This window comes from Petromyzon marinus, chromosome 57, assembly GCF_048934315.1.
Source record: "Petromyzon marinus isolate PM22_M1 ecotype Great Lakes invasive population chromosome 57, UKy_Petmar_22M1.pri1.0, whole genome shotgun sequence".
NCBI lineage: Eukaryota > Metazoa > Chordata > Hyperoartia > Petromyzontiformes > Petromyzontidae > Petromyzon > Petromyzon marinus.
In genome coordinates, this window is record NC_133723.1 from 1864543 (window position 1) to 1886162 (window position 21620).

General features: G+C 54.0%; 1 protein-coding gene across 1 annotated transcript in view; it reads left to right on the forward strand.

The window, feature by feature from the left end:
* LOC116955041 (uncharacterized) overlaps positions 1-21620 on the forward strand; it is a 58640-nt gene that overhangs the window by 11259 nt on the left and 25761 nt on the right. The window contains exon 2 of the mRNA XM_076052592.1: positions 13238-13399. Coding sequence (XP_075908707.1) covers positions 13238-13399 — 162 coding nt within the window. The remainder of the gene's footprint in view (positions 1-13237; positions 13400-21620) is intronic.

The following is a 21620-nucleotide window of genomic DNA, read 5'->3' on the forward strand; positions in this document are numbered from 1 at the left end:
ACCGCAGCATCCTCACCGCAGCATCCTCACCGCGGCATCCTCACCGCAGCATCCTCACCGCGGCATCCTCACCGCAGCATCCTCACCGCAACATCCTCACCACAGCATCCTCACCGCAACATCCTCACCGCAACATCCTCACCGCAACATCCTCACCGCAGCATCCTCACCGCAGCATCCTCACTGCAACATCCTCACCGCAGCATCCTCACCGCAGCATCCTCACCGCAGCATCCTCACCGCAACATCCTCACCGCAGCATCCTCACCGCAGCATCCTCACCGCAGCATCCTCACCGCAACATCCTCACCGCAGCATCCTCACCGCGACATCCTCACCGCAGCATCCTCACCGCAGCATCCTCACCGCAGCATCCTCACTGCAACATCCTCACCGCAGCATCCTCACCGCAGCATCCTCACCGCGGCATCCTCACCGCAGCATCCTCACCGCGGCATCCTCACTGCAACATCCTCACCGCAGCATCCTCACCGCAGCATCCTCACCGCAGCATCCTCACCGCAGCATCCTCACCGCGACATCCTCACCGCAGCATCCTCACCGCAACATCCTCACCGCGGCATCCTCACCGCAGCATCTTCACCGCAGCATCCTCACCGCGGCATCCTCACCGCAGCATCCTCACCGCGACATCCTCACCGCAGCATCCTCACCGCAACATCCTCACCGCAACATCCTCACCGCAGCATCCTCACCGCAGCATCCTCACCGCAACATCCTCACCGCAGCATCCTCACCGCAACATCCTCACCGCGACATCCTCACCGCAGCATCCTCACCGCAGCATCCTCACCGCGGCATCCTCACCGCGGCATCCTCACCGCGACATCCTCACCGCAGCATCCTCACCGCAACATCCTCACCGCAACATCCTCACCGCAGCATCCTCACCGCAGCATCCTCACCGCAGCATCCTCACCGCGGCATCCTCACCGCGGCATCCTCACTGCAACATCCTCACCGCAGCATCCTCACCGCAGCATCCTCACCGCGGCATCCTCACCGCGGCATCCTCACCGCAGTATCCTCACCGCAACATCCTCACCGCAACATCCTCACCGCGGCATCCTCACCGCGGCATCCTCACCGCAGCATCCTCACCGCAGCATCCTCACCACGGCATCCTCACCGCAGCATCCTCACCGCGACATCCTCACTGGAACATCCTCACCGCAACATCTTCACCGCAACATCCTCACCGCAACATCCTCACTGGAACATCCTCACTGGAACATCCTCACCGCAACATCTTCACCGCAGCATCCTCACCGCAGCATCCTCACCGCAACATCCTCACCGCAACATCCTCACCGCAGCGGATTTTGGCTGCCATCGAACAAAGACGGCGGTCGCCGCATTGCGCGGCACTTTCAGATGCGCTTCCGCGGCCGTCTGGAACGCTCTGCTTTAACGATATTAGGAAGTCACTGGGGGCTATGCACTTTGAAATCCTCTAGATTGATTCATTCATTTCTTCAGAACTGCTTTTGTCTTTCGTTTGTTGTCCTTCCCCCGCGCCTCCGATTAGCACGGTTGGCTACGTACGGTGCGAAAGAAGTTCAGCATACATACGTACATATAAACGTCGCCAATTATATGCAGTACGTAAATCTTTTAAGGGCACATGCACGGTGGTGGTGGTGGTGGTGTTAACGAACGTGTGTTGAGTCTCGTTCTCTCACCACGCCTACGCGCACACCCGAGGCTCAAACTACAAAACAGACAAGACACGAACACCCTCACTCGTGCTGGAGATGACAACTTTAAGACAATATATATTTATTATTTTACCAGGTAATGCCCCACTCAGCTATGTTGCTATTTTTCAGAAGCGATCACAAATGATAGTCGGGATCGAACCTGGCGATCAGAAATGAACGCTCAACGAAGTGGATTTATCATCATCATCGTGTTAAAATGTCAAGTCGCAGCCAAATTACTCTAAACGCGTGACGTTGATTCTAAATGCGGAGAGAAAAACCCGGAGGAGCCCAGTGAAAAATCCACGCGACTACGCGGAGCGAGACAGAGAGCGAGAGAGAGAGCGACATGGAGTAGGAAGAGAGGGGGTAGAGAGAGAGAGAGGGGGGGTAGAGAGAGAGGGAAGGGGTAAGGGGAGCAGAGCGAGGAATCTTTTGATAAATCTTTCATTTAAAAAGGGGGGGAGGGGTTTACATAAAGCAAATCATTAAAAAAACCGAAATGATGAACGAAGCAAAGTGCCGACTACACCGAGCATCTTCTCGTTTCCTCTGATCGTAAAAAGAGAGAGAGAGAGAGACACGCAACCTCCTGCATACCAGGCGAGGTAGTTAACATCTACCAGAGCAGTGGTGGCGGGGCGAGGTTGAAGAACCCGAGCACGAAAAGCACGCTGAGAATGCCGTCCGTGTAGTTGCCCCCCTCGCCCGCTGCCGACGAGGGGGGCACCGCGTGGCGGTAATCACGGGGAAGGGCTCCCTGGCGGCAGAGATCTCATCAAACGTGAAGGGGGGGGGGGGGTTATAAAATAAATATTTATATAAGAGGAGGCTTCTTTTTTATTTAACCCCTCTGTGGCCATGAAACGTGAGTTGTGTCCCAGAGGTTCAAACGGCCAGATGGATGATGCCCTCTTGCAAGGAGTCGAGTCGAGCATTAACCGATGCAAGTATCAGAGCACTCGTAGCTCGGGTACACTTTTGGCAGGTTGATGATAAAAATTAAGAATAGGTGTTTTACCCTTGCTGGCTATAAAACAAGTGTTAAAGATCTTTATTTGAAGCTTTCGTGACTGCAGGAATCCACACTCTTTGTTTCTTTCGGTGAAGTCACGTAGGTAGAAAAATAAAAAATAAACAAAATCTACATATCACGACGTTTCAAGCGCAGCTCCACTGCTCGATTATTTTTTCCGCCCGAGGACGGCCGCTTGTGTTGCGATCCAAACGTCGTGATAAATTATTCTGTTTTATTTTTCCACCTACGTGACTTTACCGAAAGAACCAACGAGCAAGCGTTAAAGATGTTCAAACAAACTTGATTTGGCGCTTTCGTGATTGCAGTAATTACTCCTTGGTTTTTTCGGTAAAGTCACATAGAAATAAGAAACAATAAAATTACATAATAGCATACGACGTTTCGGTTGCAACGCAAGCAATCATTATCAGGCACAGAAGAGCTAAATTTAAGAGAGAGAGGAAACACAGAACCGCAGACATATATACAGACACCTAAGTACTTAGGTGTCTGTATATGCGTCTGTATATATGTCACCTAAGTACTTAGGTGTCTGTATATGCGTCTGTATATATGTCACCTAAGTACTTAGGTGTCTGTATATATGTCTGTATATATGTGTCTGTATATATGCCGATGACTGGTACCAGCGGTGTCAAGATCGGCCTCTGTGGAGGAGGCTCGTGAAGGATGCTACTGGGCAGTTGGAGGTAGTCGCCCTCCAACAACAACGGAGGGCGGAGGAGCGACGCTCAGAACAACGAGCGGAGCGCCGGGTGGCTAAAGCACAGCAGGTTGGCACAGTAGGGGGCACAGGTGGTGCATCAGCCAGTCATCTCAGTCAGTCGACCCGTGGCACCTGGGTCTGCCCCGTGACCTCCTGCCAGCGGGCGTTCGACACTTCACGTGGCCTCAGGGTGCACATAGCCTGGCACAAGCGTCGTGGTGACGTCACCGCCACTTAGTGGCGAATGGCGGTTGTTGTTGTTATTGAGTGTGTATGTTTTATTGAGTATGTGTGTGGGTGTTATTGTGTGTTATTGAGTGTGTGTGTGTGTGTTATTGAGCATGTGTGGGTGTTATTGAGTGTGTGTTATTGAGTATGTGTGTGGGTGTTATTGTGTTATTGAGTGTGTGTGTGTTATTGAGAGTGTGTGTGTGTGTGTGTTATTGAGTGTGTGGGTGTTATTGTGTTATTGAGTGTGTGTGTTATTGAGTGTGTGTTATTGTGTGTGTGTGTTATTGTGTGTTATTGAGTGTGTGTGTTATTGAGTGTGTGGGTGTTATTGTGTGTTATTGAGTGCGTGTGTGTTATTGAGTGTGTGTGCTATTGAGAGTGTGTGTGTGTTATTGAGTGTGTGTGTTATTGAATGTGTGTACGTGTTATTGAGTATGTGTGTGTTATTGAGTATGTGTGTGTGTTATTGTGTGTTATTGAGTGTGTGTGTGTGTTATTGTTTGTTATTGAGTGAGTGTGTGTGTATGTGTTATTGAGTGTTATTGAGTGTGTGTGTGTTATTGAGTGTGTGTATGTGTGTGTTATTGAGTGTGTGTGTTATTGAGTGTGTGTGTTATTGTGTATGTGTGTGTTATTGAGTACGTGTGTGTGTATTATTGTGTGTTATTGAGTGTGTGTGTGTTATTAAGAGTGAAGGACGCTACTGGGCAGTTGGAGGTAGTCGCCCTCCAACAACAACGGAGGGCGGAGGAGCGACGCTCACAACAACGAGCGGAGCGCCGGGTGGCTAAAGCACAGCAGGTTGGCACAGTAGGGGGCACAGGTGGTGCATCAGCCAGTCATCTCAGTCAGTCGACCCGTGGCACCTGGATCTGCCCCGTGACCTCCTGCCAGCGGGCGTTCGACACTTCACGTGGCCTCAGGGTGCACATAGCCTGGCACAAGCGTCGTGGTGACGTCACCGCCACTTAGTGGCGAATGGCGGTTGTTGTTGTTGTATATATGTCACCTAAGTACTTAGGTGTCTGTATATATGTCTGCGGTTCTGTGTTTCCTATCTCTCTTAAATTTAGCTCTTCTGTGCCTGATGATGATTGCTTGCGTTGCAATTGAAACGTCGTATGCTATTTGAAAATTTTTCTATTTATTATTTCTACGTGACTTTACCGAAAAAACCAAAGGGATGTTCAAACACCCAAATAGAAACCGTTTTGCAAGGGATCAAGTGCTGCATTAACCACACACAGTGCTTGTGGTGAACATGTAAACAAACACGCTATGATAATAATGTAGCATTGTCTTTGAAACGGATTGGCCTACACCAGCGGCCTTCTGAGTGCCCTTGTCTCACCACCGGTGTCAGAGCAGAGAACGACGCCAAAAGGCGACCAGGACAAGGACAATGCCACACGTGTCAGAGCATTCATAGCTCGGGGTGAGCAGCAGCCATCATGGGATACCTTCTTGCCAGTATCAAAGTGTGAAACAAAAAATAAGACTATCTCCTTACCCTTGCTGGCTATGAAACAGGAGGTGTGTTCAAGATGATCAAACACCCCAAATAGATGAAACCTTTTTGCATGGATTCGAGTCAAATGGTCGTGCACTGCGTTCTGACGCCGTTGCGTCATTGCACGTCAAAAACAAAAGTTTAAAAAGTGTCAAGTCTCGTCACGGCTACCACATTAAACCCCTCTAGTGGCCGTGTGCTGACGCCAGGATTGAAAGATCAACGCAATGGGTGCAGCATCACGACACTTCGACGCCGATTTAATGCCGCGCGTGTTTGCCCTGCAAAGTCTCACCGAGTGCCGTGACTCTGTGGGCGGGAGGGTTAGAGCCAAGGTCATCGCAGTACGGGGTATGGGGGTGGTGGTTGTGTGGCTGTGCGTTGAACTTCTTTCGCGCCGTACTAATTGGCCGTGTCGGGTGGTGGCGGGCTTAACGACACATTTAATATCTACGCGATGTAACCCATCAACACGTAAATCTCTAATGTGCGTAATTTCCAGCAGCACTTGTTTCAAGACGAGAAAACTCTGGGCCGGTGTCGACACACAGTGTCTCATCAGCAGGGCCAGGCCGATCTTACAAGGCAAGGACTTCTCCCGCTGTAAGCGGCAGGGTGCTGGGGTTTTCTCAATGTCCTCCAGTCTCCTCGCACAAGCAGCCACACTGGACGTATGTAACAAAGAAAAAAAGAGCTTCCTAGCTCATCGGATTTCTCGCAGGATACATTCAGATTCGGACTCATTCTCCCGAATGAAGTGCACCTCCTTCGTCTGCACGTCCGTCCTGCAGTTCAGCAGCATTGATGCAAGCGAGCGACGAGACACTGGCATAGGGGTGTCCCGTGATGGAGCCGCTCAACCTGAGCTCTGCGTGCTCTGACCGCGTGCATTGCCTTCGTAGTGTTCGACTGTTGGCGGCGTTCTGTGGTCTCACACTGGTGGCGAGGCGAGGCCGCTATCTCTGGTGTACGCCAGTTTCCCGAGACGATGCCATGTGTTGTAATTAGGGGCCGTACGTAAATGACGTCACGCACCTAGGGGGGAGGGGGGCGGGGTCAGATTTTTGTGACGATGTGTGACGAGGGAGGGGGGGTGGGGTTGAGAAATGTGACGTCACATGAAAATGCACAACTTTAAATAAACATAGAATTGTTATAACAACACTAATTTTCGATTTAAAGCTTTCGTGACTGCAAGGATTCATCTTCTTTGGTTCTTTCGGTAAAGTCACGTAGAATGAGAATAAAATAATAAATTAATAAAATGAAATAACACAATAAAATTCTCACGACGTTTCGGCCACAACACAAGTGGCCTTCTTCAGGTGAAAGGAACAGACCTGTCGGGACGACAGAGCTTCAGTGAACGTTGTTAAGCTCTGTCGTCCCGACAGGTCTGTTCCTTTCACCTGCAGAAGGCCACTTGTGTTGTGGCCGAAACGTCGTGAGAATTTTATTGTGTTATTTTATTTTATTAATTTATTATTTTATTCTCATTCTACGTGACTTTACCGAAAGAACCAAAGAAGACAACACTAATTGTTATAACAACACTCCTACAACATCAGAGTGCAGCGCCACATCAAATACGCACTACAATGACAATAGTTTAAAGCGATTTGAAGCATGTTTTATTTTCAAAATGTAAATATGCTTTTCGGGGGGGGGGGGTGGAGCAGAGCTTTGTGACGTCATATTTGAGAGGGGGGTCTGACTTTTTGTGACGCCGTGTGACGAGGGTGGGGGGGGGGTCAGAAATCGTCCAAAATCGCGTGACGTCATTTATGGACGGCCCCTTATCAGAGCACGTTTGTTTTCATGTTGACCACGCGTACTGCGTGCGGTGAACGCTTTGACTTTGATTCCTTGCAAAGGGTCTTCGGTCTAGCTGGGCGTTCGAACATTTGGACACGCCCCCTGAATCATTGCCAGAGAAGGGGTTCAAACCGGTTCTTCGCTTTGCCTGGCCCTCACTCGGGCCGTGGTGTCTGATCGTGCCCGCTACGTGGCGGTTGCGGAACTCCGCCAGCTCCTTCCGAGCGCCTCATTCACGCAACAAAACAACATTTCTTGTGGCGTATCCCATTGAACCATCGTGGCGTTGGCAGTCGCGTGACGGGTTGATTTAATGATGAGAGACGAAAATTTTGAGATTGCATTGAACGTATTTTATCAACAATTCCCTCTTTGCATCGAATTTGGTGTAAAAATGCCTTTATTGAAAAAGGTTTTGAAATATAAATTAAAAATTGCACGACAAAGTCAATATGGCCTACCCAGCAGCGTTACACATGGCGTACAGTGCGAGGCGTTATGCACAGATCACCCAAACTATTTGTATAATTATTCTGCAATGGTGGCGTGCAAAACGAAAATATAAAATCACTTGGCTTCGATCAAAAAGCGGCGCTGGCAATTTTTTGGAGAAAAACCGCCTCATAATTAGTTACAACTTTTATCTCAAGCCTTTCGTAAAAAAAAACAAAAAATACGTATATTTAAAAATTGCATGGAATTCCACGTAGCCTACCCAGCAGCGTTACCCACGGCGTACAGAGAGTCTGGCGCGAGCCACAGATCACCCAAACGATTTGTGTAATATAGCCCCCACCCCCGTCATCTCAGTAGAGAGATTAGCGACTGACCGTCGTCCGTGCCTAGGCTGGTGAGACGCGCATCGACCCGCGAGAGAGGGTGGCATCGCCCTTGTACGCCTCTGTGACTAAGCCACAAGAGAGGGTGGCATCGCCCTTGTACGCCTCTGTGACTAAGCCACAAGAGAGGGTGGCATCGCCCGTGTACGCCTCTGTGACTAAGCCACAAGAGAGGGTGGCATCGCCCTTGTACGCCTCTGTGACTAAGCCACAAGAGAGGGTGGCATCGCCCTTGTACGCCTCTGTGACTAAGCCACAAGAGAGGGTAGCATCGCCCGTGTACGCCTCTGTGGCTAAGCCACAAGAGAGGGTGGCATCGCCCTTGTACGCCTTTGTGGCTAAGCCACAAGAGAGGGTGGCATCGCCCGTGTACTCCTCTGTGACTAAGCCACAAGAGAGGGTGGCATCGCCCGTGTACTCCTCTGTGACTAAGCCACAAGAGAGGGTGGCATTGCCCGTGTACGCCTCTGTGACTAAGCCACAAGAGAGGGTGATAGTCCCGTGTACTCCTCTGTGGCTAAGCCACAAGAGAGGGTGGCATCGCCCGTGTACTCCTCTGTGACTAAGCCCGCGAGGGAGGGTGGCATCGCCCGTGTACTCCTCTGTGGCTAAGCCCGCGAGGGAAGGTGGTAGTCCCGTCTGGGGTTCGAGGGCTCGGTCTCGATGCTGACTTGGGGCCACTCCTGCTAAAGACACAAAAAAAATGAGGAATCTGCATTCGCGTCAATATCGATGGCATTTTTAGTGTTAAAAATAAGAATAGGTTTTACTCCTTACGTGTGGTTCATTCAGACTTGATTCCTTGCAAAATATATCTACTTGGTGTTTGAACATGGTAACAACTCATGTTTTATTGCCAGAAAGGGTACAAACCCTTGTTGTTATTGTTCATGCCACGTCAATGTTTATATAGAAGCGGGATGTGGTGTCTGGGTGGGGCCGCTAGGGGGAAGTGCGGAACGCCAGGTGAGGAGGGAGGGCCAGGTGAGGAGGGAGGGCCAGGTGAGGGGGGAGGGGAGGGCCAGGTGAGGAGGGAGGGCCAGGTGAGGAGGGAGGGCCAGGTGAGGGGGGAGGGGAGGGCCAGGTGAGGGGGGAGGGCCAGGTGAGGAGGGAGGGGAGGGCCAGGTGAGGGGGGAGGGCCAGGTGAGGAGGGAGGGCCAGGTGAGGGGGGAGGGGAGGGCCAGGTGAGGAGGGAGGGCCAGGTGAGGGGGGAGGGCCAGGTGACGAGGGCCAGGTGAGGGGGGAGGGGAGGGCCAGGTGAGGGGGGAGGGGAGAGCCAGGTGAGGAGGGAGGGCCAGGTGAGGAGGGAGGGCCAGGTGAGGGGGGAGGGGAGGGCCAGGTGAGGAGGGAGGGCCAGGTGAGGGGGGAGGGCCAGGTGACGAGGGCCAGGTGAGGGGGGAGGGGAGGGCCAGGTGAGGGGGGAGGGGAGGGCCAGGTGAGGGGGGAGGGGAGGCCAGGTGAGGAGGGAGGGGAGGGCCAGGTGAGGAGGGAGGGCCAGGTGACGAGGGCCAGGTGAGGAGGGAGGGGAGGGCCAGGTGAGGGGGGAGGGGAGGGCCAGGTGAGGGGGGAGGGCCAGGTGAGGAGGGAGGGGAGGGCCAGGTGAGGAGGGAGGGGAGGGCCAGGTGAGGAGGGAGGGGAGGGCCAGGTGAGGGGGGAGGGGAGGGCCAGGTGAGGAGGGAGGGGAGGGCCAGGTGAGGAGGGAGGGGAGGGCCAGGTGAGGAGGGAGGGCCAGGTGACGAGGGCCAGGTGAGGGGGGAGGGAGGGCCAGGTGAGGAGGGAGGGGAGGGCCAGGTGAGGAGGGAGGGGAGGGCCAGGTGAGGGGGAGGGGAGGGCCAGGTGAGGAGGGAGGGGAGGGCCAGGTGAGGAGGGAGGGGAGGGCCAGGTGAGGGGGGAGGGGAGGGACAGGTGAGGGGGGAGGGGAGGGCCAGGTGAGGGGGGAGGGCCACCACGTGGCGCGTCACTTGATTCGCGTTCCGAGTCGGCCACGGCAGCGGCGGTGCCGCCATGGCGCTGGGGAAGAAGCAACAACAACAACAACAGCAGCCGAGGTGCAGGGAGTGGGGTACTGTGAGTGGTAGTGCAGGGAGTGGGGTACTGTGAGTGGTAGTGCAGGTAGTGGGTGCTGTGAGTGTGGTAGTGCAGGGAGTGGGGTACTGTGAGTGGTAGTGCAGGGAGTGGGGTACTGTGAGTGGTAGTGCAGGGAGTGGGGTACTGTGAGTGGTAGTGCAGGGAGTGGGGTACTGTGAGTGGTAGTGCAGGGAGTGGGGTACTGTGAGTGTGGTAGTGCAGGGAGTGGGGTACTGTGAGTGGTAGTGCAGGGAGTGGGGTACTGTGAGTGTGGTAGTGCAGGGAGTGGGGTACTGTGAGTGGTAGTGCAGGGAGTGGGGTACTGTGAGTGTGGTAGTGCAGGGAGTGGGGTACTGTGAGTGGTAGTGCAGGGAGTGGGGTACTGTGAGTGTGGTAGTGCAGGGAGTGGGGTACTGTGAGTGTGGTAGTGGGGTACTGTGAGTGTGGTAGTGCAGGGAGTGGGGTACTGTGAGTGGTAGTGCAGGGAGTGGGGTACTGTGAGTGTGGTAGTGGGGTACTGTGAGTGTGGTAGTGCAGGGAGTGGGGTACTGTGAGTGGTAGTGCAGGGAGTGGGGTACTGTGAGTGGTAGTGCAGGGAGTGGGGTACTGTGAGTGTGGTAGTGGGGTACTGTGAGTGTGGTAGTGCAGGGAGTGGGGTACTGTGAGTGTGGTAGTGCAGGGAGTGGGGTGCTGTGAGTGTGGTACTGCAGGGAGTGGGGTATTGTGAGTGTGGTAGTACAGGGGGTGGGGTACTGTGAGTGTGGTAGTGCAGGGAGTGGGGTATTGTGAGTGTGGTAGTGCAGGGAGTGGGGTGCTGTGAGTGTGGTAGTGCAGGGAGTGGGGTATTGTGAGTGTGGTAGTGCAGGGAGTGGGGTGCTGTGAGTGTGGTAGTGCAGGGAGTGGGGTATTGTGAGTGTGGTACTGCAGGGAGTGGGGTACTGTGAGTGTGGTAGTACAGGGGGTGGGGTACTGTGAGTGTGGTAGTGCAGGGAGTGGGGTGCTGTGTGTGTGGTAGTGCAGGGAGTGGGGTACTGTGAGTGTGGTAGTGCAGGTAGTGTGTTGTCCTACGATCCCGGCGACCCAAGTTCCCACTCGCTGGCCCTCCCCTAGGTCGACTCAGCTTCAAATGAGTACTTGGTGTGCGGTGTGTAAACATCAGCACTGGGAAGACAAAGGCGGCCGTGCATGGTGCTGGCCATCCGCCCCCTCATGTGCCCTGCCAACTCACAGCACTTCACCCAAAAGTCTGCTAAAGGCTACGTGGTGGATCTTGGTGTGTGGTAGTGCAGGGAGTTTGAGGGGTCATGGTGAGGGTGTGGTTGAGTGCTGTGGTGGAGCGGTGTGGTGGTTGAGCGGTATGGTGGTGGAGTGGTGGTGGAGCGGTGTGGTGGTGGAGTGGTGTGGTGGTGGAGTGGTGGATGAGCGATGTGGTGGTGGAGTGGTGTGGTGGTGGAGCGGTGTGGTGGTGGAGCGGTGTGGTGATGGAGTGGTGGTAGAGCGGTGTGGTGGTGGAGTGGTGTGGTGGTGGAGCGGTGTGGTGGTGGAGCGGTGTGGTGATGGAGCGGTGTGGTGATGGAGCGGTGTGGTGGTGGAGCGGTGTGGTGGTGGAGCGGTGTGGTGATGGAGCGGTGTGGTGATGGAGCGGTGTGGTGGTGGAGCGGTGTGGTGGTGGAGCGGTGTGGTGATGGAGCGGTGTGGTGATGGAGCGGTGTAGTGGTGGAGCGGTGTGGTGATGGAACGGTGTGGTGATGGAGCGGTGTGGTGATGGAGCGGTGTGGTGATGGAACGGTGTGGTGTTGGAGTGGTGTGGTGATGGAGCGGTGTGGTGGTGGAGCGGTGTGGTGGTGGAGCGGTGTGGTGATGGAACAGTGTGGTGATGGAGCGGTGTGGTGACGGAGCGGTGTGGTGAGGGAGCGGTGTGGTGATGGAGCGGTGTGGTGATGGAGCGGTGTGGTGATGGAGCGGTGTGGTAATGGGGCGGTGTGGTGGTGGAGCGGTGTGGTGATGGAGCGGTGTGGTGGTGGAGCGGTGTGGTGATGGAGCGGTGTGGTGGTGGAGCGGTGTGGTGGTGGAGCAGTGTGGTGGTGGAGCGGTGTGGTGATGGAGCGGTGTGGTGGTGGAGCGGTGTGGTGGTGGAGCGGTGTGGTGGTGGAGCGGTGTGGTGATGGAGCGGTGTGGTGGTGGAGCGGTGTGGTGGTGATGGAGCGGTGTGGTGATGGAGCGGTGTGGTGATGGAGCGGTGTGGTGATGGAGCGGTGTGGTGATGGAGCGGGGTGGTGATGAAGCGGTGTGGTAATGGGGCGGTGTGGTGGTGGAGCGGTGTGGTGATGGAGCGGTGTGGTGGTGGAGCGGTGTGGTGATGGAGCGGTGTGGTGGTGGAGCGGTGTGGTGGTGGAGCGGTGTGGTGGTGGAGCGGTGTGGTGATGGAGCGGTGTGGTGGTGGAGCGGTGTGGTGGTGGAGCGGTGTGGTGGTGGAGCGGTGTGGTGGTGGAGCGGTGTGGTGATGGAGCGGTGTGGTGGTGGAGCGGTGTGGTGGTGATGGAGCGGTGTGGTGATGGAGCGGTGTGGTGGTGGAGCGGTGTGGTGGTGATGGAGCGGTGTGGTGATGGAGCGGTGTGGTGGTGGAGCGGTGTGGTGGTGATGGAGCGGTGTGGTGATGGAGCGGTGTGGTGGTGATGGAGCGGTGTGGTGATGGAGCGGTGTGGTGGTGGAGCGGTGTGGTGGTGATGGAGCGGTGTGGTGGTGATGGAGCGGTGTGGTGATGGAGCGGTGTGGTGATGGAGCGGTGTGGTGGTGGAGCGGTGTGGTGGTGATGGAGCGGTGTGGTGGTGATGGAGCGGTGTGGTGGTGATGGAGCGGTGTGGTGATGGAGCGGTGTGGTGGTGGAGCGGTGTGGTGGTGGAGCGGTGTGGTGGTGATGGAGCGGTGTGGTGATGGAGCGGTGTGGTGGTGGAGCGGTGTGGTGGTGATGGAGCGGTGTGGTGATGGAGCGGTGTGGTGGTGATGGAGCGGTGTGGTGATGGAGCGGTGTGGTGGTGGAGCGGTGTGGTGGTGATGGAGCGGTGTGGTGGTGATGGAGCGGTGTGGTGATGGAGCGGTGTGGTGATGGAGCGGTGTGGTGGTGGAGCGGTGTGGTGGTGATGGAGCGGTGTGGTGGTGATGGAGCGGTGTGGTGGTGATGGAGCGGTGTGGTGATGGAGCGGTGTGGTGGTGGAGCGGTGTGGTGGTGGAGCGGTGTGGTGGTGATGGAGCGGTGTGGTGGTGATGGAGCGGTGTGGTGATGGAGCGGTGTGGTGCCGCTGGCTGCAGGTCGCTGTCGGAGGACGGGTTGGTGTTGAGGCGGCACGGGGAAGAGAGCAGAGCGGCCGAGCTTGAGGGCGTGGGAGAGAATGTGGAGGAGGTGGGGGCGGTGGGGGCGGTGGGGGCTGCCACCACCCCCACCGGCAAGAGGCCTCCCAAGCAGCTCCTCCGGTAAGACGCGTCACGTGGTGATGTCACGATCGTACGGTGAGAAAGAAGTTCAACATACACACTGCCCATAGACTCAACACTGCCCATAGACTCAACACTGCCCATAGACTCAACACTGCCCATAGACTCAACACTGCCCATAGACTCAACACTACCCATAGACTCAACACTGCCCATAGACTCAACACTGCCCATAGACTCAACACTACCCTTTGACTCAACACTGCCCATAGACTCAACACTGCCCATAGACTCAACACTACCCATAGACTCAACACTACCCATCGACTCAACACTACCCATAGACTCAACACTACCCATAGACTCAACACTACCCATAGACTCAACACTACCCATAGACTCAACACTGGCCATAGATTAACACTGCCCAGACTAACACTGCCCATAGACTAACACGACTCATAGACTCAACACTACCCATCGACTAACACTACCCATAGACTAACACTACCCATAGACTCAACACCACCCATAGACTAACACTAACCATAGACTCAACACTGCCCATAGACTCAACACTATCCATACACTCAACACTACCCATAGACTCAACACTGCCCATAGACTCAACACTGCCCATAGAATCAACACTACCCATAGACTCAACACTACCCATAGACTCAACACTGCCCATAGACTCAACACTGCCCATAGAATCAACACTACCCATAGACTCAACACTGCCCATAGACTCAACACTGCCCATAGACTCAACACTACCCATAGACTCAACACTACCCATAGAATCAACACTACCCATAGACTCAACACTACCCATAGACTCAACACTGCCCATAGACTCAACACTGCCCATAGACTAACACTACCCATAAACTAACACTGCCCATAAACTAACACTACCCATAGACTCAACACTACCCATAGACTCAACACTGCCCATAGACTCAACACTGCCCATAGACTCAACACTACCCATAGACTCAACACTACCCATAGACTCAACACTACCCATAGACTCAACACTGCCCATAGACTCAACACTACCCATCGACTCAACACTACCCATCGACTCAACACTACCCATAGACTCAACACTGCCCATAGACTCAACACTGCCCATAGACTCAACACTGCCCATAGACTCAACACTACCCATAGACTCAACATTACCCATAGACTCAACACTACCCATAGACTCAACACTACCCATAGACTCAACACTGCACCATAGACTCAACACTACCCATAGACTCAACACTGCCCAAAGACTCAACACTGCGCCTCTGATATAGCCACGGTTGACTTACGTACGATGCGAAAGAAGTTCACCACACCCGCCTACAGCACAGCACGTGCCCTCGTGGCCTTGCCCACGCCGACCGGCACGGCGGCCGGCCGGCCCGTGTCCGCCGTGCCTCTTGTCTCAGGCCGGGAGCCTGGACCCGATGTTTCGCTCGCTGCTGCCACCCGAGTTGGCATCACGCGGCGGTTGCGATTTTAGTCCACGTGATGCCAACACGAGCGACTCGTGACATGGGGGGGGGGGGGGGGGCTACCAGGCCGGGCCAGGCCAGGACTTTTCAATCTACAACAGCCGCCGCACCGCAGCTTCCCACCAGATGGCCTGGACCCCGCTGTGCCTGGACGAGGCGAATGGTGGCGGAGCGTGGGATGAGTCGGTGATAAAGAAAGTTTCGCCGTTTCACAAACCGTCTTTTAAGCTGGGTGGGAGGAGCAGAGCGCCTTGACAAAGGAGTTTACATATCAAACAGGAGAATTTAGCATGGAAGCAGCTGTGTTAATGTGATAGATTAGCAGGATGTTAAAGTCAGAAATCAGCACTCATTGCTCAGGTGGAGCAGTTCGGACTATGAGACCCTTTTCGCCAGTATGGGGCCGTCCATAAATGACGTCACGCACCTGGGGGGGGGGGGGTCAGACATTTGTGACGATGTGTGACGGTGGGGGGGGGGGGGGTTTGAGAAATGTGACGTCACATCAAAATGCGCAACTTTAAATAAATATAGACAACACGTTCTACTTAATTAAATTGACTTGTTGATAAGTGTTTTCTCCTACAGCATCAGAGTGCAGCGCCACATTAAATACGCACTACAATGACAATAGTTTAAAGCGATTTGAAGCATTTTGGGGGGGGGGGCAGAGCTTTGTGACGTCATATTTGAGGGGGAGGGGTCTGACTTTTTGTGACGTCGTGTGATGAGGGTGGGGGGGGGTCAAAAATCGTCCAAAATCGCGTGACGTCATTTATGGACGGCCCCAATGATGAAAACATGAGAATGGCCGTTTCAAGTGTCACAGATGTTCTTGGTTATATCGGTAAAGTCACCACGTAGAAGGGAAACAATAAAATAATAAAAATATAAAACAATGAAATTCTCACGACGTTTCGACTGCAACACGAGCAACCAAGAACATGAATCCCTGCAGTCACGAAAGCTTCAAATCAAAGTGTTGCAGATGCTCAAACACTCATATCGATACCTGTTGCAAGCAATCAAGCCCGCGTCAACCCACACGCTACATCTGGTGAACGTGTGAACAAACGTGCTCTGATAATAATGCACGCAACGTCTTTGAAACCGATTGGCCTACCGCAGGGACAGCAAGCGGCCTTCTTTGTGGCCTCGCCTCACCAGCGGTGTTAGAACGGAGAAGAACGGCACAAAGGCGGACAGCGACAAAGACGATGCAAGTATCGGAGCAACTCTTAGCTCGGGGTGGGGCAGTTCTAGCCACCATTGGAAACCTCATTTGCCAGTAACAAAATATGATAATTGTTTTTTTACCCTTGTATCTGGCAACAAAACTGACACCTTTTTTTTACAAGGAGTCTCACCGGGTGTGGACCAATCAATTTCAAGGACAGTGCCACATACATTATCAGAGTTGTTGTTTTGTGTTTGCGTTCCGACCGCAGGTATTGTGGTCAATGTAAACATCACTCCTTGTAAAAAAAGGTGTCAGTTTTGTTGCCAGATACAAGGGTAACAAACCAATCATCAGTTCTATCCAATTACTCACTACTGTACGTTACGTGGAGAGACATTTAATGAGGAGGAGTCTTGTCTGTTTTATTTACTCTTAGACATTCTGCCCACGTTCGCAAGTCATTTCTGACTAAAATTCCAAACGCTGGGGGCCCACATTGAACCGTGGCGGCTATGAGATTTTAACTACCTCGCCTCGTCTACAGGAGGTGGTTGGTTCAATCCTGACCCTGACGCCTGCTGCTGTATATTTGGAGTTTGCGTGTCTCTCTCTCATCATCATAATCACGGTGGCTAGGAGATGTTAACTACCTCGCCCGGTCTACAGGAGGTGGTGGGTTCAATCCCGACCCCGACGCCTGCTGCTGCTGTATATTTGGAGTTTGCGTGTCTCTCTCTCATCATCATCACGGTGGCTAGGAGATGTTAACTACCTCGCCTACTACACAGGAGGTGGTTTGTTCAATCCCGACCCTGACGCCTGCTGCTGCTGCTGTATATTTGCGGTGTCTCTCCCGAGGTCACGTGGATATTTCTCCGGGTCCTTCAGTTTTACCCTCCACATTTTAAATCAACATCACGCATTCAGAGTATTTGCCTGCTATACATTTCCACACGATGACGAGCCACTTTGTTGAGCTGTCATTTGTGGCCAGATCGCTTCTGAAAAAGAGCTACGTCGCTCAGTGGGGCCCTGCCTGGTAAAAATAAAATTTACTAAAAAAAATTAAGTAAATGAATACCTGGTGCGGTGTGTAAACATCAGCACTGGGGAGACAAAGGCGGTCGGACGTGGTGTTGGGAACCCACCCCCTCGTGCACCATTGCTGGCCTTAATAGGTGCTTGCTAACAGCACCTGTGAACAGCACTTGCCACAACAGACTCCCGGTCATCTCCGATTAGCACGGATGGCTACGCACGGTGCGAAAGAAGTTCAACATACAGACAAAGGCTGTAGGAGGGAGATGGACTATTTGTCTTTCTAGTTGTGACCTGCCGTGTGGTGGATGGGCGAGTGAGTGAGTGGATTAGCGAGTGAGTGAGTGGATGAGTGAGTGTGTGGATGAGTGAGTGTGTGGGTGAGTTTGTGATGTGCAGTGTGTACGATGAGTGAGTGGGTGAGTGAGTAGATGAGAGAGTGAGTGAGTGGGTGAGTGAGTGAGTGAGGGTGAGTGAGTGAGTGGATGAGTGAGTGAGTGGATGGGTGAGGGAGTGAGTGGGTGGGTGGGTGAGTGAGTGAGTGGGTGAGTGAGTGAGTGGGTGAGTGGATGAGTGGGTGAGTGGGTGAGTTTGTGACCTGCAGTGTGGTGGATGGATAAGTGGATGAGTGAGTGTGTGAGTTTGTGATGTGCAGTGTGTTGGATGAGTGAGTGGGTGAGTGAGTAGATGAGTGAGTGAGTGGGTGAGTGAGTGGATGAGTGAGTGAGTGGATGGGTGAGAGTGAGTGGGTGAGTGAGTGAGTGGGTGAGCGGATGAGTGAGTGAATGGGTGAGTTTGTGACCTGCAGTGTGGTGGATGGATAAGTGGATGAGTGAGTGGGTGAGTTTGTGATGTGCAGTGTGTTGGATGGGTGAGTGAGTAGATGAGTGAGTGGGTGAGTGGGTGAGTGAGTGAGTGGATGAGTGAGTGGGTGAGTGAGTGAGTGGATGAGTGGATGAGTGAGTGAGTGGATGAGTGGGTGAGTGAGTGAGTGAGTGGGTGAGTGAGTGGATGAGTGAGTGTATGAGTGAGTGGATGAGTGAGTGAGTGAGTGGATGAGTGAGTGGATGAGTGAGTGGATGAGTGAGTGGATGAGTGAGTGGATGAGTGAGTGGATGAGTGAGTGGATGAGTGAGTGAGTGGATGAGTGAGTGAGTGGATGAGTGAGTGAGTGAGTGGATGAATGAGTGAGTGAGTGGATGGGTGAGTGAGTGGATGAGTGAGTGGATGAGTGAGTGAGTGGATGAGTGAGTGGGTGAGTGAGTGGGTGAGTGAGTGGATGAGTGGGTGAGTTAGTGAGTGGATGAGTGGGTGAGTTAGTGAGTGGGTGAGTGAGTGAGTGAGTGGAAGAGTGAGTGGGTGAGTGAGTGGATGAGTGGGTGAGTGAGTGGATGAGTGAGTGAGTGGGTGAGTGAGTGGCTGAGTGAGTGAGTGGCTGAGTGAGTGAGTGGCTGAGTGAGTGAGTGGGTGGGTGAGTGAGTGGGTGAGTGGGTGAGTGAGCGAGTGGCTGAGTGAGTTAGTGGGTGAGTGGGTGAGTGAGTGGCTGAGTGAGTTAGTGGGTGAGTGGGTGAGTGAGTGGCTGAGTGAGTGAGTGAGTGCGTGGGTGAGTGAGCGAGTGGGTGGGTGAGTGGATGAGTGAGTGAGTGAGTGGATGAATGAGTGAGTGAGTGGATGAGTGAGTGAGTGGATGAGTGAGTGAGTGGGTGAGTGGATGAGTGGGTGAGTTAGTGAGTGGGTGAGTGAGTGAGTGGAAGAGTGAGTGGGTGAGTGAGTGAGTGAGTGGCTGAGTGGGTGAGTGAGTGGCTGAGTGGATGAGTGAGTGGGTGGGTGAGTGAGTTAGTGAGTGAGCGAGTGGCTGAGTGAGTTAGTGGGTGAGTGGGTGAGTGAGTGGTTGAGTGAGTGAGTGAGTGGGTGAATGAGTGGCTGAGTGAGTGAGTGGCTGAGTGAGCGAGTGGGTGAGTGAGTGGCTGAGTGAGTGAGTGACTGAGTGAGTGAGTGAGTGCGTGAGTGAGTGAGTGGGTGAGTGAGCGAGTGGGTGAGTGAGTGGATGAGTGGGTGAGTGAGTGGCTGAGTGAGTGAGTGAGTGGATGAGTGAGTGAGTGGATGAGTGAGTGAGTGGATGAGTGAGTGAGTGGATGAGTGAGTGAGTGAGTGGATGAATGAGTGAGTGAGTGGATGGGTGAGTGAGTGGATGAGTGAGTGAGTGGATGAGTGAGTGAGTGGATGAGTGAGTGAGTGGATGAGTGCGTGAGTGAGTGAGTGGGTGAGTGAGTGGGTGAGTGAGTGAGTGGATGAGTGAGTGGATGAGTGAGTGAGTGAGTGGATGAGTGAGTGAGTGGATGAGTGAGTGGATGAGTGAGTGAGTGGATGAGTGAGTGAGTGGGTGAGTGAGTGGATGGGTGAGTGAGTGGATGAGTGAGTGAGTGGATGAGTGAGTGAGTGGATGAGTGAGTGAGTGGATGAGTGAGTGAGTGGATGAGTGAGTGAGTGGGTGAGTGAGTGAGTGGGTGAGTGAGTGAGTGGATGAGTGGGTGAGTTAGTGAGTGGGTGAGTGAGTGAGTGAGTGGAAGAGTGAGTGGGTGAGTGAGTGGATGAGTGGGTGAGTGAGTGGATGAGTGAGTGAGTGAGTGGCTGAGTGAGTGAGTGGCTGAGTGAGTGAGTGGCTGAGTGGGTGAGTGAGTGAGTGGGTGAGTGAGTGAGTGGGTGGGTGAGTGAGTGGGTGAGTGGGTGAGTGAGCGAGTGGCTGAGTGAGTTAGTGGGTGAGTGGGTGAGTGAGTGGCTGAGTGAGTGAGTGAGTGCGTGGGTGAGTGAGCGAGTGGGTGGGTGAGTGGATGAGTGAGTGAGTGAGTGGATGAATGAGTGAGTGAGTGGATGAGTGAGTGAGTGGATGAGTGAGTGAGTGGGTGAGTGGATGAGTGGGTGAGTTAGTGAGTGGGTGAGTGAGTGAGTGGAAGAGTGAGTGGGTGAGTGAGTGAGTGAGTGGCTGAGTGGGTGAGTGAGTGGCTGAGTGGATGAGTGAGTGGGTGGGTGAGTGAGTTAGTGAGTGAGCGAGTGGCTGAGTGAGTTAGTGGGTGAGTGGGTGAGTGAGTGGTTGAGTGAGTGAGTGAGTGGGTGAATGAGTGGCTGAGTGAGTGAGTGGCTGAGTGAGCGAGTGGGTGAGTGAGTGGCTGAGTGAGTGAGTGACTGAGTGAGTGAGTGAGTGCGTGAGTGAGTGAGTGGGTGAGTGAGCGAGTGGGTGAGTGAGTGGATGAGTGGGTGAGTGAGTGGCTGAGTGAGTGAGTGAGTGGATGAGTGAGTGAGTGGATGAGTGAGTGAGTGGATGAGTGAGTGAGTGGATGAGTGAGTGAGTGAGTGGATGAATGAGTGAGTGAGTGGATGGGTGAGTGAGTGGATGAGTGAGTGAGTGGATGAGTGAGTGAGTGGATGAGTGAGTGAGTGGATGAGTGCGTGAGTGAGTGAGTGGGTGAGTGAGTGGGTGAGTGAGTGAGTGGATGAGTGAGTGGATGAGTGAGTGAGTGAGTGGATGAGTGAGTGAGTGGATGAGTGAGTGGATGAGTGAGTGAGTGGATGAGTGAGTGAGTGGGTGAGTGAGTGGATGGGTGAGTGAGTGGATGAGTGAGTGAGTGGATGAGTGAGTGAGTGGATGAGTGAGTGAGTGGATGAGTGAGTGAGTGGATGAGTGAGTGAGTGGGTGAGTGAGTGAGTGGGTGAGTGAGTGAGTGGATGAGTGGGTGAGTTAGTGAGTGGGTGAGTGAGTGAGTGAGTGGAAGAGTGAGTGGGTGAGTGAGTGGATGAGTGGGTGAGTGAGTGAGTGAGTGGCTGAGTGAGTGAGTGAGTCGCTGAGTCGGTGAGTGAGTGGCTGAGTGGGTGAGCGAGTGGGTGGGTGAGTGAGTGGGTGAGTGAGCGAGTGGCTGAGTGAGTTAGTGGGTGAGTGAGTGAGTGAGTGGCTGAGTGAGTGAGTGAGTGCGTGAGTGAGTGAGTGAGTGGGTGAGTGAGCGAGTGGGTGGGTGAGTGGGTGAGTGAGTGGCTGAGTGAGTGAGTGGCTGAGTGAGCGAGTGGCTGAGTGGGTGAGTGGCTAAGTGAGTGAGCGAGTGGGTGGGTGAGTGAGTGGGTGAGTGAGCGAGTGGGTGGGTGAGTGGATGAGTGGGTGAGTGAGTGGCTGAGTGAGCGAGTGGCTGAGTGGGTGAGTGAGTGAGTGGCTGAGTGAGCGAGTGGGTGAGTTTGTGATGTGCAGAGCGGTGATGGTGGTAGTGGTGGCTGAGGCGAAGCAGCGACAGTCCTCTAGACCGAGTCCTCAACACGAGGAGAGAACCCCGCAAGAGTCCCGGCCGAGTGGGTTCACGACCCCCCCCCCCCCACTTCGCTTCACCCCCCCACCCACCTCGCCTCACGCCCCCCCCCCCCCCCCGAGGCGTCAATGGGCCACCCCACGCCCCGGCTCAACCTGTTGGGTGACTTTGTGAGCGCGGCGCTCGTGACAGGGCGAGCGCCGTCCCCGACTCCCAGCGAGGGCGCACGGAGCCGCCAG